General features: G+C 45.5%; 1 protein-coding gene and 1 long non-coding RNA gene across 4 annotated transcripts in view; one reads left to right on the top strand and one right to left on the bottom strand.

The window, feature by feature from the left end:
* LOC138753256 (uncharacterized) overlaps window positions 1-651 on the bottom strand; it is a 36,066-nt gene extending 35,415 nt beyond the window's left edge. The window contains exon 1 of the long non-coding RNA XR_011351063.1: window positions 469-651. This is a non-coding gene — a long non-coding RNA (uncharacterized lncRNA). The remainder of the gene's footprint in view (window positions 1-468) is intronic.
* Window positions 1-14,611, top strand: part of ak7b (adenylate kinase 7b) — a 97,817-nt gene that overhangs the window by 66,555 nt on the left and 16,651 nt on the right. For 2 of the 3 annotated variants that reach the window (XM_069916047.1, XM_069916043.1), the window contains 2 exons: window positions 11,504-11,662; window positions 11,754-11,904. In XM_069916047.1, the coding sequence (XP_069772148.1) occupies window positions 11,504-11,662; window positions 11,754-11,810 (216 nt within the window). In that variant the 3' untranslated portion in view covers window positions 11,811-11,904. Of the gene's footprint in view, window positions 1-11,503; window positions 11,663-11,753; window positions 11,905-14,611 lie in introns of those variants that run through there. The other variant, XM_069916046.1, reaches the window with a different exon arrangement.

Raw genomic sequence — 14,611 nt, 5'->3', positions numbered from 1 at the left:
ACCAGGGACACAGTCAGGTATCCGACTCCATTGATGCCACCTGTTGCATCGACCCAACCCCAGCCCACAACCTCCCCCCCCCCCCCCCACCCCCGCCGATCCAGCCCCAACTGGTTCTGTTCAGCCAACAGCTACACCACAGCTGGCACTACAACAGTCAGTTCGATAGATGAAAACAATGGACAGGCTGAACTTGTAAATAGTCTCTGAATGGCCTTTGACATTTTACCCTGCTGGACTTTGTTTCAAAAGAAGCGGTGAATGTGGTGGAACACTGTAATACGTGCATTGTACTGGTTGACCCACTCCTGATACTGTAACTCCTCCCCTCAGGATCCCTAATAAAGGCAGAACCACCCAATCCCCTCCCTCAGTACTGCCTTGGAATCAAGCATGTAAGATATGCTTGTAATCTTGACTTCTGGTCTGGGTCTAATTGATAGCACTACAAGGAAAGAGGTTACTTACTAAAGACACCGCCTCTTGTAGGTATCCATGATAAAGAGAAGTCTGCTGCCCATGATGTCCCAAGCCGAATTAACAACCCTCTGGAGTTTTTTCTTGCCCTGAGTGTTGGCACATTCATACCAGACAGTGATGCAGTTGCAAAAGGGGTGACAGAGGCCCATGGTTTGGAGCTTCTTGGCCAGCACTGAGGAAATAAAGTGCTGAAGTCGATGAAGAACAGAAATATTTATGAGTTGCTGTTTTCAAGGTGATCCAGAGCTAAGTGGAGAACCAGTAATTTTTGTTAACATTTTTATTCTCAACCTTTTTACATTGATAGGAAATCATAAGGCATTTCTTTATTTATTGCAGACCAGCCATAACAAGCCCACAAACCACCAGAGGGAGGGTAGCTGGTGAACTTGAGCCCCTTCCCAGTGTGACAGATTTGTGTTTCAGGTATATAGTATATCTACTTCTTAGTAAGGGACTTTGTGGGCTGGAAAAACAGGGACACCATTACACACACGGAGAACCCTTTGAAATGTCAGCTGGCAAATATCGGGACCATTTGTCTGCAAATTCATTGTTCAGTGGAAGCTGAAATAAACAATAAAAATTAGAATTGAATTGGTTCATAAAAAACCTAAACTCACTGATGTTTGCTCAACAAGGGCATTTGGTCAAACAAGAGAGCATTTGCTTTTTTATATGTTTTTGGAATTGAGAAAGAAAACAGTAAACAGACGAAGTCATTTGTTTTAACATAAATTTGAAGTGGTTTTGATGACAAGTCATATAATTAAAGACATTTGAAAAGCTGCATCTTAAGTATTGAACCAATTTCAATTGAGGTCAGAAATGCAGTAACAATCCTTGGAGAAGGATGGTTGCTTGTGTTCTCCTTGTGAAAAGGAGGAACTCCAAAGCAGTTGTTTTGGCCACTTTCCACTGTCTCTTGAACAGACGGTTCTGCTGTGTCCAGTGTAACTGGTCACTTTTTGATTGAAAAAAAGCAAAATTAATCTTGCCTTTGAAACATAACCATTTTTAAATGGTTACTTCATTTAACCCTTGCTGGGGTTTGTGAAATCATCGTGGAAGAAAAGATAATTTCTGAAACCTCCATGCAAGAGAGGTAAAAATCATTTGAATGAAGAAACAATTCTCTGAAAACAACTCTACAAGAATTTTGTGAGTTTTGAGGTCTGAGGCCTCACACCTACTCCATAATTACTTCTGAGCAATCATTTAAAGAATCTGAAAACTTTGTATAGAATTGATTATTGTAAATTGTAGTCAATGCAATTGACATTGAAACTGATAATGTTGATAAATGAGTTTAAGTTTGGAAAATGATAAATAAAATATTCAAAAAATAATTTAAAGAATCTGAGTTTCAACACAAAACTGACTGAACTTTAAAAATGGATTATTTTTACAACTGTGCCTAAACTGTAATGGTTTGGAGACCTGCCACATATTTGCACATAGTGGGGTTACGTTTATAGTTACCATTTTCTTGATGAATTTCTATTGCTGCTGGTATTGTTGTAGTGGGAAAATATTTTGAGAATTTATGTTTTTTTCTCTTCAGATTTACAACCTTTGAAAGCCTTCAAAGGGAGGGGATCGACAATTAGTGTAGTGTTTTTTTTAAGGTTTTTTTTCTTTTTTTAACATAGGTCTTAACACCATTTTTATTATTATATGTGATTTGTCAATACTTTATTTTATTTTCATGTACCTGTGTAACATTTACTTGATGAAACCAATAAACACATTGAAAAAGAAAGAATTACAACTTTTTTTTAATGTAATTTTTTTAATGAAATTTTTCATTGTGGCAGACCACAGATTGAGAAATACTGTGTAAACAAGTTGTTCTGGAGAAGAGGTACTGGACAGAAGGTCTAAGTCTGTTTGTACTCATTACAGATACTGATGCTGTGCATTTCCAGAAATTTTTTCATTTTGTATTTCCAGTGTTTGTTGTCTTCCTTTCTATTTATTGTTTTTTTTTTACCTTGCCCTTTGGGCATAATAACGTTTATTAATATTTATAATTTTGCATATATTCAATCTATAATGAAAAACATTCTGGAAGATGATAAACTTGTGTTTGATCATTAGGGTAATATGAACTACTTATTTCTGCATAATTCCTTTGACTCTCATATCTTATTGACACATGACCAAAACTGAATTTTTCTGCATGCATTTTGCCTCATTAACCTTCAATGGAAAAACAGACTGAGTAAATTTAGATTTGTTCAACTTCCCTATACATGTACATCATTTTTGCTTTTATGTATTTACTGGGATTCCTCGAGCACATAATGCAGTGTAATTATTTCTAATTAATTGATTGACAGAATTGACAACTAATTACTGAGAATTTTTTTGGTTTATAATGGTCATGATATGTATTTTATAAATATGTGGATTTAATTGTTTTCTATTCAAAAACAAGATATGGACTTCACTTGCATTTATTGTACCTCTCTATTTGCTTATGAATTAAGTCGCTTGCTGAGCGATTTTAGAGAGCAATGAAGATTCATTTGCATTGCTGAGTCTGTGACACAGAGCAGGACATTTCTTTCCCAGACAGAGGATTAATGAACCAAATAGATTTTTCCAGTATCCCAAAAGATGAAAAAGATACACAATACTGCAGGAGAAAGTTTGGCTCTTGTGAAACAAGTTGTGTGGCGAGTTGTGCAATACTCGACCAAAGCGTTCTTTATACCTTGAGTCTGAAGCCTGCAAATTAACGGCGACGTTCTACCATTTAAGGGAATCGTCCACACTTGGGTGTCGTTTTTGAGCAATTGGTTGTAGTATCAACCGGTCTATGTAACCTATTTGAACTAGTTGAACAGGAGAGGTTCATAAATTACGATATCCGACCATTGACTACGGGGTTGACTACAGGGATAGTCTATAATCCTGTCCTGCCAACTGCAAATGTCAGTACACAGATGAAAAAGATACAACCACCCACGCAAATATCTCAGAGGCTGGTAGTGGAAAGTTATGTTCTGACACTTGAGTATCATTTTGGGTAGCTGGTTGCATAACCAATCTGGTCTATTTAATCTATTCAGAAATGGTGTTTCACCCCATTCAATTATGATACTTCACTACTCAGAATCAGGATACTTCGATAACTTGCGCTAAATTTTTCCTATGAGTGAAAGATGATTTAGTCAGTACAGTATACCACAAGGAAATACCATCCGGGATCATTCAGAACTAAGGCTGGGAAATGGGCCAGGCTATCGATAAAATCTGGGATGGGTACCCAGGGCAAACAATGTGCTATATTAATTCTCACCATTGTAGACAATACCGTATTCTGTCAGAAACTAGGAAATAAAACATGGCCAGCAGGAGGGACGTGGAATACCGGTACAAATGCCAACGCTGAACAACTGCTGTGGCAAAAAGACACCTCTAAGAAATGGGAAAATAGAATTAGAGGATGGAAGGAGGAGGCTCACAAAAAGTGGGACGAGGAAAGGACTAAGAATTGGAGGGTTAACGCAAGCAGAAGAGGCAGAGCAGTTAGCAATCAAAATGGACAACAAAAAACATGGCAGGTATTACAATCAGAGTGCGACTGGCGCGATAAACATCAACAGAAGAGGGATAAGGAAAATAAACAAAAGTGCTTGATGATTAATAAAGTAACGAGAAAACAAAATGACAATTAAAAGAAAAAGAGGGTGGCCACAGCAGAAACAGTAAAAGCTTGTCCAAAAAGACACACATTGAACCTTTCTCCAGCATGTCAAGCTAGAAGGTGCTAAGTGAAGGCTTCCAAGTGTCAAAACAGAAGCCCTGTAGAGGTCATTACATTAAAGACCACAAATTATCATTTCAGATTAAAAATTTGACAGTTAACTATTAAAATATTAATGAGCTTGAGAAAAAACCGCTAAATTTATAGCGTGGAAAAATACAGATCCGGACGATTTATAGAAACGAACGAGAGCAGAGAGCAACAGGATTAAAAATATATAAAGTTCTGTCCACTTATACCCAGACCCCCACCTTTGAGGGAGAGAGAGAGAGAGACACACACACACACACTCCCCTGAATGACTTACTCCTTTGTTGTTCTGCTCATCTGTATATAGATACCAATACCATTTTAAGTGCTATTTCAAGAGCCCACTTTAAATTTTCTACTGACACTATCCATAGATGAAACATATTATGAACAAAAGCATGTTTGTAAAAAGAAGCCATTTATCAGTGTACATTGTTGATACTGTAGCAGCGGCGACAGTGCTCCTGAAAGAACACACACAACCAGACGGGTTGAGCTCAGTCAGCAGATGAGTTTATTGCCGGACCTGGCTGAGAACCGTGCTGGAGGGCGCTGACGTCACCTGGGCGTCATGTGGTCCCCCAACGCGGGTTTCTGAGCCCCGTGCTGGAAGGAAGGGAAACCCCCAGCAGCGCCATTTTGACCAGCTGCCCTGCTGCGTGGCTTACAAGCAGGGCCGGTTCGCCTGCCTTATGGTGAGCCGCCACACAGCCACCCACCCCCCTCCCCGCCCCACCCCAGAACCGGTGCCAATGTCCTTTTTTGCCGGACGGCCTCGTTTCTTGGGCTGGGCAAAAACCACGGGCTTGGTGGGATCGAGGTGCGCTGGCTTCAGCCTGTCCATGGTAAACAGCTCCCGCCTGCTGCCGATGTCCAGTGTGAACGTTGAGTCGGAACGCTGTACAACCCTGTACGGCCCCTCATACGGTCGCTGCAGAGGTGCTGTGGTCGGCCCCCGCCGAACGAAAACGTACTCTGCGGAAAGCAGTTCGCCGGGAATGTGAGACGGGCGGGTACCATGCCTGGGCGGCAGTGGGGGTTCAAAGTAGTCCAAGCCTGCCCTGAGGTGAGGAAGTAGTTCGTGCGGCGACCACTGGGGAGTGTGAGGTGCATTGATGAACTCACCAGGTAGTGCCAGCGGTGCACCGTAGACCAGCTCAGCTGATGACACCTGCAGATCTTCCTTGGGAGTGGAGCGGATGCCCAGGAGCACCCAAGGCAGTTCGTCTGTCCAGTCGGGACCAGTGAGGCGGGCCATGAGCGCCGACTTAAGGTGGCGGTGCAGACGTTCGACAGTCCATTGGCCTGCAGGTGGTAGGCCGTGGTGCGGTGTAGCTAGATCCCCAACCTGTTGGCGAATTATGCCCAGAGCGCAGATGTGAACTGGGCACCCCGATTGCTGGTGAGGTAAGCCGGGATGCTGAACCAGGCGACCCAACCATGCAACAGTGCTCGGGAGCAGGAGTCAGTGGAAGCGTCTGGCATCGGGATCGCCTGGGGCCAGAGAATGGTGCGGTCCACCACCGTAAGCAGGTAACGGTTTCCCCAGGAAATGGGTAAGGGCCCCACGATGTCCACGTGAATGTGGCTGAACCGTTCCTGGACGTGCTCGAACTCCTGTATGGGCGCCCTGGTGTGCCTGTGCACCTTGCATGTCTGGCAATGGGTGCATGTTCTGGCCCAGCCCGCGATCTGCTTCCGCAGCCCATGCCATATGAACCATTCTCCCACCATCCAGACTGTGGACCTGATGGACGGATGTGAAAGGTCGTGGATGTGATGGAAGACCTGCCTGCGCCACTGCTGGGGAACCACTGGCTGCGGGGTGCTCAAGGAGATATCGCACAGGATGGTGCCTTCGCTGCTCGGAGTCGGGAGGTCTCGGAACCATAGGCCGGTGATGGCGGTCTTGAAGGCCTTCGTCTCCTCATCAGCTTCCTGATCCCAGGCAAGCTGGTGGAAGTCGAGGCCGGGCGTCAGCATGCAGATGGCCAGTCGCAAGAGTGTATCGGCAACCACATTGTCCTTCCCCGTCTTGTGCCCAAGGTCGGTGGTAAACTCCGACATGAAGGAGAGATGGCGCTGCTGGTAGGCCGACCAGGGATCCTTTGCCATCACAAGTGCCTGGGTGAGGGGTTTCTGGTCGGTGAAAATGGTAAAAGTCCTCCCCTCCAAAAAATAGTGGAAATGCCGCACTGCCACGTACATGCCCAGTAACTCGTGGTCGAAGGCACTATACTTAGGTTCCAGCGGGCGGAGCAGGCGGCTGAAGAATGCCAGCGGCTTCCAATGTCCATTCACCTGCTGCTCCAGGACAGCACCGACGGCTGCGGCAGAGGCATCGACATATGCAGGTCGGTGTGGGGGTTGGCGAGTGTGGCGGCCTCGAATGCGGTGCAGGCTTCTGGGTTCCAAGCGAGTGTCTTGTGCTTGGCTGCGATGAGGGCGAAAAGCGGCTGCATGATACGCGCAGCTCGCAGGATGAAGCGGTTCTAAAAGTTGACCTTATCCGCGAACTCCTGCAGCCCCTTGAGGCTGTCCGGCGTAGGAACGCTCTGATAGTGGCGACCTTCGCAGCAGTGGGCGTGGCTCCTTTGGCCGTGATGATATGGCCCAGGAACTGCATGGACTCTTTCCCGAACTGGCACTTGGCCGGGTTGATTGTAAGGCCGAAGTCAGCCAGCCGGGAGAAAAGGTCACATAGGTGGGCCCTGTGTTACGCCCAGTCCTTGCTGACGACGAGGATGTCGTCCAAATAAATAAAGATGAAATCCAAGTCCCTGCCCACAGAGTCCATGAGGCGCTGGAAGGTCTGAGCGGCGTTCTTGAGCCCGAATGGCATGTGCAGGAATTCAAACAAACCAAAGGGGGTGATGATGGCTGTCTTGGGTATGTCCTCAGGGTGTACCGGGATCTAGTGATATCCGCGCACCAGGTCAACCTTGGAGAAGACCCTTGCGCCGTCCAGGTTGGCCGTAAAGTCCTGGATGCGAGGGATGGGATAATGGTCAGGAACGGTTGCCTCATTGAGCCGTCAATAGTCTCTGCAGGGATGCCAGCTGCCGGAGGCTTTCGGGACCAGGTGGAGCGGCGAGGCCCACGGGCTGTCAGACCGCCGAATGATCCCCAGCTCCAACAGGTGCAAAAACTCCTCCTTCGCTACCTGGTGTTTGTCAGGTGTGAACCAGCGTGCCTTGGCGTGAACCGACGGGCACTAGGTGGGGATGTGGTGGAACACCCCGTGGCGCGGCGAGGCAGGAGAGAACGGTGGCTTGAGGAGTGTCGGGAACTTGTCCAGGATCCGCTGGAACTCGTCTCTGGGCATGCTGATCATGGCCATCTGTGGTTGCTCTGAGTGGGAGGCATCGAAGCGAAGAATGTACAGGCATCCACCAGGCACCTACCTTGAATGTCCACCAGAAGCCCGTATACGAGGCGGAAGTCTGCACCCAGGATGGCGGTCGGGAGGGATGAGATGGTGAAACTCCAAGCAAAATTCCGTTGGCCGATCTGGAAGTGGACTGTCTTGTCTCCATACATTTGGATTGCTGTTGCGTTGGCCGCACGGAGGGGAAGTCCCCGAGGTCGGTTCCTAGATTCGATGACCGTTGGCGGGCTGATCTGGGCTCCAGTGTCAATGATTTACTGTGGGCCACTGACTGAGTCCCACAGGTAGAGAAGGCTGTGACCTTGGCCAGCCACCGCAGCCATTAACAGCAGTCAGCCTGGTCGTTTCCCTGGAACAAGCAGGGCTGACGACACTTCCGAGCCTGGTGCTGGTGGTAGAAGCAGAGGCCTGAAGCGGATGCTGTGGTCTTGGTTATGCTCTTTGGGGCCCCTGCAGGGGCCGGGTGCTCTACTGCAGCACTGGGGGTGGGCTTGGGATGGTCTTGCCTGTGCCTTGTGACCTGCTGGACCACTGAGCCTTCCGGGAATCGTGCAAGCCATAGCTCTTGGGCCTTCTGGGCGACCTTCCTCGGATCAGTGAAGCTCTCCTGGACCAGCAGCAGGCGGATGTCCCCGGGCATATGTTCGAGGAAGATGCGCTCGAAAAGTGGCCAGTTGGTGTGATCATCCATGAGCGTGAACATCTCGTCCATCAGCTCCATCGGGGACCTGTCCCCCAGGGCGTTGAGGTGCAGCACCCGAGCGGCACGCTGGTGTCTGGATACACCGAGGGACCCAGTAAGCACTTGCTTGATGGTCTCGTATTTGTCCTCGGCGGGTGGGTGCTGAACAAGGTGCGCCACGCGTCTGGCGGTGGCCTGGTCCAGGGCAGCGACCACATGGTAGAATTTGGTTGTGTCAGACAAAATCTGGCGGAGGTGAAACTGGGCCTCCGCGTGGCCGAACCAGGTCTCCGGCTCCTGAACCCAGAATTCAGGCAGTTTTACGGCTATAGCGCTGATCCCAGGCTCACTCTTGATGGGTTCAAAGACATTTGAACCAGTCGGGGTCACCAATTGTAGCAGCGGCTACACCTGCTCCTGCAATAACACACACAATCAGACAGGTTGAGCGCAGTGAGCAGACTAGTTTATTGCAGGCTGCTGAGCTGCACTTATATTCCCAGCCCGGACCTGGCTGAGAACCGCGCTGGAGGGCGCTGACATCACCTGGGAGTCACGTGGTCCCCCAGCACGGGTTTCTGAGCCCCATGCTGGAAAAAAGGGAAACCCCCGATGGCGCCATTTTGGCCAGCTGCCCCGCCGCGTGGCTTACAAGCGGGGCCAGTTCACCTGCCTTGTGGTGAGCCGCCACAATACATTACTTCATGTTAGCAGGGAAGCAGGTTTGCTTGATCATTTTTTTGAATTTACATAAGAGTCATTTATTTCTTTCAGAAAACTTTCAAATGGACCCCTTCTTGAATAGGTGCGAATGATCTGGCTAATTACTTAATAGTCTGCAAACTTACTACTTAAAGTTCAGTCAGGCTAGATGGGGCTTTTGTCTCAGGAGATTGACTGGGGAGGTTGGGGGGCTGCTCTAATGGACTATAAATAACAGCATGGAGTAAATAACAACTTTGTGTCTTAAATTCTTTCATTTTAAATGAATTTCAGAAGCTGAAAAAGGTCACCTGCAAATCAGAACAACACCCCATCTTCCGACTGGCCACCACTGAGGACAAATTGAACTTGGTTCTTTTTTCATTTCAGATTTAAATGGATGCTGCGGCATTTGATGGTTCAAAAACCCTGCAAGAAATACTTTGGAGGCAAATTATACCCCACATAAGGATGTTAAGAAGTGGTTCAGAGTGAGCTGTACATGTGTGACATAACATTTGTTGAGAAAACAGAGCTTCTAAATGTTTACTGCAGGGTACATTTTTACTGCTACTTTTTTCATTCACAATATTCACTTTCAAACCACCCTTGTTTTTGGTAAAAACACTCCAATTTTCTTTAAGATGAGGACTCTTTAATCTCAATCATAAATTGGCCAAGTTTTCATACAAAACTGCAATTAAATTCAATCAATAATCGGTTAAATTGAAAATTAACGAAGAATGCCTAAAAATTTCCATTCCATTGAACTGCAGCAACTCTCTAAGAGAGACAAGATACCAAAGTGAGCAGGCAGACAGCAAGTTTCTGGGCAACTGGGACAGTGAGAAAATTAAAAGCTGTTTTTTACAGCAGAGGGAAATCTCTGCCACTGAGACCCAACCCTGGGGATAGAGGGGATCCCCCCCCCCCCCCCCACATCCTGACACTCAGTAATAAATAAACATGTACAGTACATGCACCAAAGAAAAGGTACAAGGACTGCCTAAAGAAATCTCTTGGTGCCTGCCCCATTGACCACCGCCAGTGGGCTGATAACGCCTCAAACCGTGCATCTTTGGCGGGCAGCAACCTCCTTTGAAGAAGACCGCAGAGCCCACCTCACTGACAAAAGGCAAAGGAGGAAAAACCCAACCCACCAATTTTCCCCTGCAACCGCTGCAACCGTGTCTGCCTGTCCCGCATCGGACTTGTCAGCCACAAACGAGCCTGCAGCTGACGTGGACTTTTTACCCCCTCCATAAATCTTCGTCCGCGAAGCCAAGCCAAAGACAGTACCTGATATCTTTGTTACTTGCTTATGTGAACAATTACACCCACACTGGCAAGGAGGGAATGATAAATATTACTGTAAATGCCTCACTACAGACATAGTGGCATCCAAAATTTTAGTGAAGTAGACAGTAAAAAAGAATAGCAAAAAATGCTGCATGCCAATAAAACAATGTCAATAAAGGGACACCATGTCAGATCTTCCTCTTGCCATGAGGCCATTTTTTTGTGTTTATAATCTGTTTACTGAATTATTGTGAGTACATTGCTATAAATATTGCTGCTTTAATTGTTAAAATTATAGTGTTTTCACAATTAGTTTAAAATTTATCAAGGGAAATAATTCCTTGCTATGGACAGCCTGAGGTACTGAACTCAGATAATGGCCCTCACTTTGTAACTGAGATAAATAAAGAATTGAATAAGGAATTGGGGATCCTGCAATATTTCTACGACTCTCATGAAACCCAGACAGCAGGAATAGTGGTATGTGCGAATAGATCATTAAAAAATTAAGCTGGAAAAATTGATGAAGGAAACAGGGCTAAAATTGACTAAAAGTGCCACCCCTAGCATTACTTAAAATGCGAGTGTCAAGGAGGGAAAGTAGAATATTAGCTATAGAATAACTAATTATGCGAATTATGATAAAGAAACCATCACACAAACTTTGCCAGTAAGCTGGGGGAGAGAGAGAGAGTAACCAAGGGCATTCCAGACAGGAATCAGTTCTCACCTCTTCTACTGAGCCATATCCTAATGCCTGCCTGATCTCTTTAACACAATAGTGGTAACTGACTATACCTGTTAGACTCGATCTAAAGGCTGCAATAAGCATCCAGCACCACTCACTCCCTGAATGGCATTGTCTCTGCTTTGAAGTGATGGACACAAAGCAGGACAGGTAAGGATAGTACATTTCTTTCCCAGAAAGAGGATTAGTGAACTAAATAGATTTTTGCAATGTCCCAAAAGTTTCATGGTTTCCATTAATTATTTACTTGAATTTAAATTGTCTATCTGCTATAGTGGAATTCAGTCTCATTTTTCTAGATCCAAGCATTTAGATATTAGTCCACTAACTTAACCAATGTTGGGTCATACCCTTTTGTGCAAGCTGAAACATTAATACTTCTGTTTTTTTTTAATGCAGAACAAGCGTCTAGAAGAGGTAAAGAAACAAGAACACGAATTTCTTGAAGCACATTCCATCCCACTACGAAATTATTTAATGCAGAATGTCATGCCTACCTTGACCCAGGGGTTGATTGAGTGCTGCAAAATCAGACCTGATGACCCAGTGGACTTTCTGGTAAGGATTTTTCTCATACTTGCCCAATAATCAATCTGATGAGTTATCTTTATTTAACAGGACATTTCATGTAATCAGCATATCTTTACAGATCCAGGATGATACAACCAGATTCCCATTCTTGACAGTAGCCTATACACAACCATGACTGGCTCACCTGGTGAGGAGGAAATGCTGTGAAATGAGACAAAAGTTGATTATTTACCAGCATCTTTGTCAGAAATAAAACTTCTCACACATGAGTCTCTGGCAATTTCGAGTGTGGAGTGTAACTTCTCATTGGAACAGTACGTTGGTGTATGCAAAACCAGAGTCCATCAGGGCATGGTGGGCTTGAGTCACCTTTCCAACCGTTAAGAGGGAAAGGAGTGGTATTAGGAATCTGTATATAATGACCCATATTATTTCCTTCTTTTTCCACACAAGGGGTATATGGATGTTGGGTGGTATTTTCTGCCCAACATTTCTCAGGAACTGAGGTATGGGAAATGAAATTACCTTCCTTTCTTCCCCAAATGTGGTCCTGAAACAGGACCACTGTATCTCTGCATTTCTTACATTTCACACCTGATAAAGACATAGGCAAACTAAGAAAAATCAAAGAACATAACAATAACATTGTGAATTAAGTCTTTTTGCGAAATCGTAAGGTAAGAGGTTTTTCTCCAGGAATACAAGTCCAATCTGAGTTCGTATCAGGGTCCTGTGGCGCCTCTACAGGTCCCTTAAATCTGGATGCGTGTGTCCACCCCTTCTCTCTTGTTCGTGCTGCAGCTTCTGTAGTTAAGAGAACTTGGTATGGACCTTCCCACTGGGGCTGGAGTTTTTCAGTCTTCCAGGTCTTGATAAGATTCCAGTCTCCTGGTTCCACTTTGTGTAAAGAAAAGTCTAGAGGCGGTGTTTGTGCCAATAGTCCTCTCTTTCGTAAATCTGTAAGAGAGCGTGACAGTGCCTGTAAATAGTTCCTAACAAATATATCCCCTTCCCCCAAGGTGGGACACCCCTCAACTGTACTCCAGAAGGGAAGCCCAAACATCATTTCATAAGGGGACAGCCCTACATCTTTTCGTGGGGCAGTACGAATTCTCAATAAGGCTAGGGGCAGACACTTTATCCAAGGCATTTTAGTTTCCACCATTAACTTTGTCAATTGGATTTTTAGTGTTCCATTCATACGCTCGACCTTCCCTGAGCTTTGTGGATGCCAAGGGGTATGTAATTTCCAAGAGACCTGTAATGCATCACAAATCAATTGCTGGATTTTTGAAGAAAAATGTGGACCCCTGTCTGAGTCTATAGAATCCATTATACCATATCTGGGGATTATCTGCTCTAGGAGGAGGCGAGCTACTGTAGAGGCTGTAGTATTTATTGTTGGGAAGGCTTCTACCCATCGGGTAAAGTGATCTATTATCACCAACAGATATTTCCATCTTTGAACTTGAGGTAACTCTGTGAAGTCGATCTGGATACGTTGAAAAGGGCGTATGGCTAATGGTTGACCTCCCATGGTCCCTGTCCTCATTATCTTCTTATTAATTTTTGTGCATAGGTAACAATTTTGCACCTCTTGTTGGGCCAAGGTGTAGATTCCCTTACACACATATTCTCGAAGCACTGTGTCACATAAGGCTTGAGTGCCCCAGTGGCTCTGTTGATGCAGGTGTTTTAAAATGTTGCGAATTATTTCTTTATTTAGAACAGTTCTTCCATCTGGTGTTTTCCATGTTCCATCAGGTAATTGGCTTGCGCCCAGCTGATCCATGTTCTTTTCTTCCTTAGCAGTGAAAATGGGAGCTGTCTTTATGCCTTGCCTTATTGGGATTAAAGTCAGCAAACGGACTTCTTGTTGCATGGCTGCTCTTTTGGCTTCTTCATCAGCCAGTCTGTTTCCAATTGCTGTCGGGTTATCTCCCCTTTGATGGCTTGGTATGTAGACCACTGCTATTTCTTGGGGTAATGTTAAGGCTTCTAGAGTCAGAGTAATCATCTGTTCGTGTGCCAATTCCTTTCCTCTTGATGTAATTAGACCACGCTCCTTCCAGATCTTACCAAAGGTATGCACTACTCCGTATGCGTATTTGGAATCTGTGTAAATCGTTCCAATTTTCTTTGCCAGTATTCTGAGGGCTCTCTGCAAGGCATATAGTTCACAGGATTGTGCTGACCAGCTTCCGGGTAGTCTCGTGGATTCTACTACTTTCCAAGTATTTCCTTCTATTATAGCATACCCATTTCTTCTCATTCCGTCAACACATCTGGCGGAGCCGTCAATGTAGAATTCATATCCTTCTCCCAGCGGAGTATCGCAAAGGTCTTCTCGGGTCTTGGTCTGAAGATCTGTCAATTCGACACAGTCATGCTCCACCTCTTTCTCTGTTTCACTGCCGTATAAAAACTGAGCTGGGTTGCAGCTATTAATTTTTGCAAACTGTAAATCTTCTCCAACCATTAAAATGGTTTCATACTTTAATATACGAGAATCAGTCAGCCATCGATGGGCAGTTTGTGTTAATAAAACACTCACAGAATGGGAGGTGTACACAGTCATCTTTCCTCCAAAAGTAAGTTTACGTGCTTCCTCTACCAACAGAGCAGCAGCCGCTACTCCCTGGATACACGTCGGCCATCCGCGAGACACTGGGTCCATCATTTTGGAAAGGAAAGCCACTGGGTGTCGCTGACCACCTTTTTCCTGTGTTAAAACTCCCACAGCTGTTCCTTGGTTATGAGTGACAAATAGCTGGAAGGGCTGTTTTAAAGAGGGCAGAGTGAGCACTGGGGCTCGTGTTAGGCGATGTTTCAAGTCCTCGAACCATCCCTCCTCCTCCTGGGTCCATTTCAATGGATAGTCATTTTCATTTGTCAGTTTATCATACATAAACTTCACCAAAGCTGAGTAGTCCTCTATCCATAACCTACAGTATCCTAAGAGTCCCAGGAATTGTC

Source organism: Narcine bancroftii, chromosome 2 (assembly GCF_036971445.1).
Source record: "Narcine bancroftii isolate sNarBan1 chromosome 2, sNarBan1.hap1, whole genome shotgun sequence".
NCBI lineage: Eukaryota > Metazoa > Chordata > Chondrichthyes > Torpediniformes > Narcinidae > Narcine > Narcine bancroftii.
Note: the sequence above shows the minus strand (reverse complement) of the source record. Positions and strands in the feature narration are given on the sequence as shown.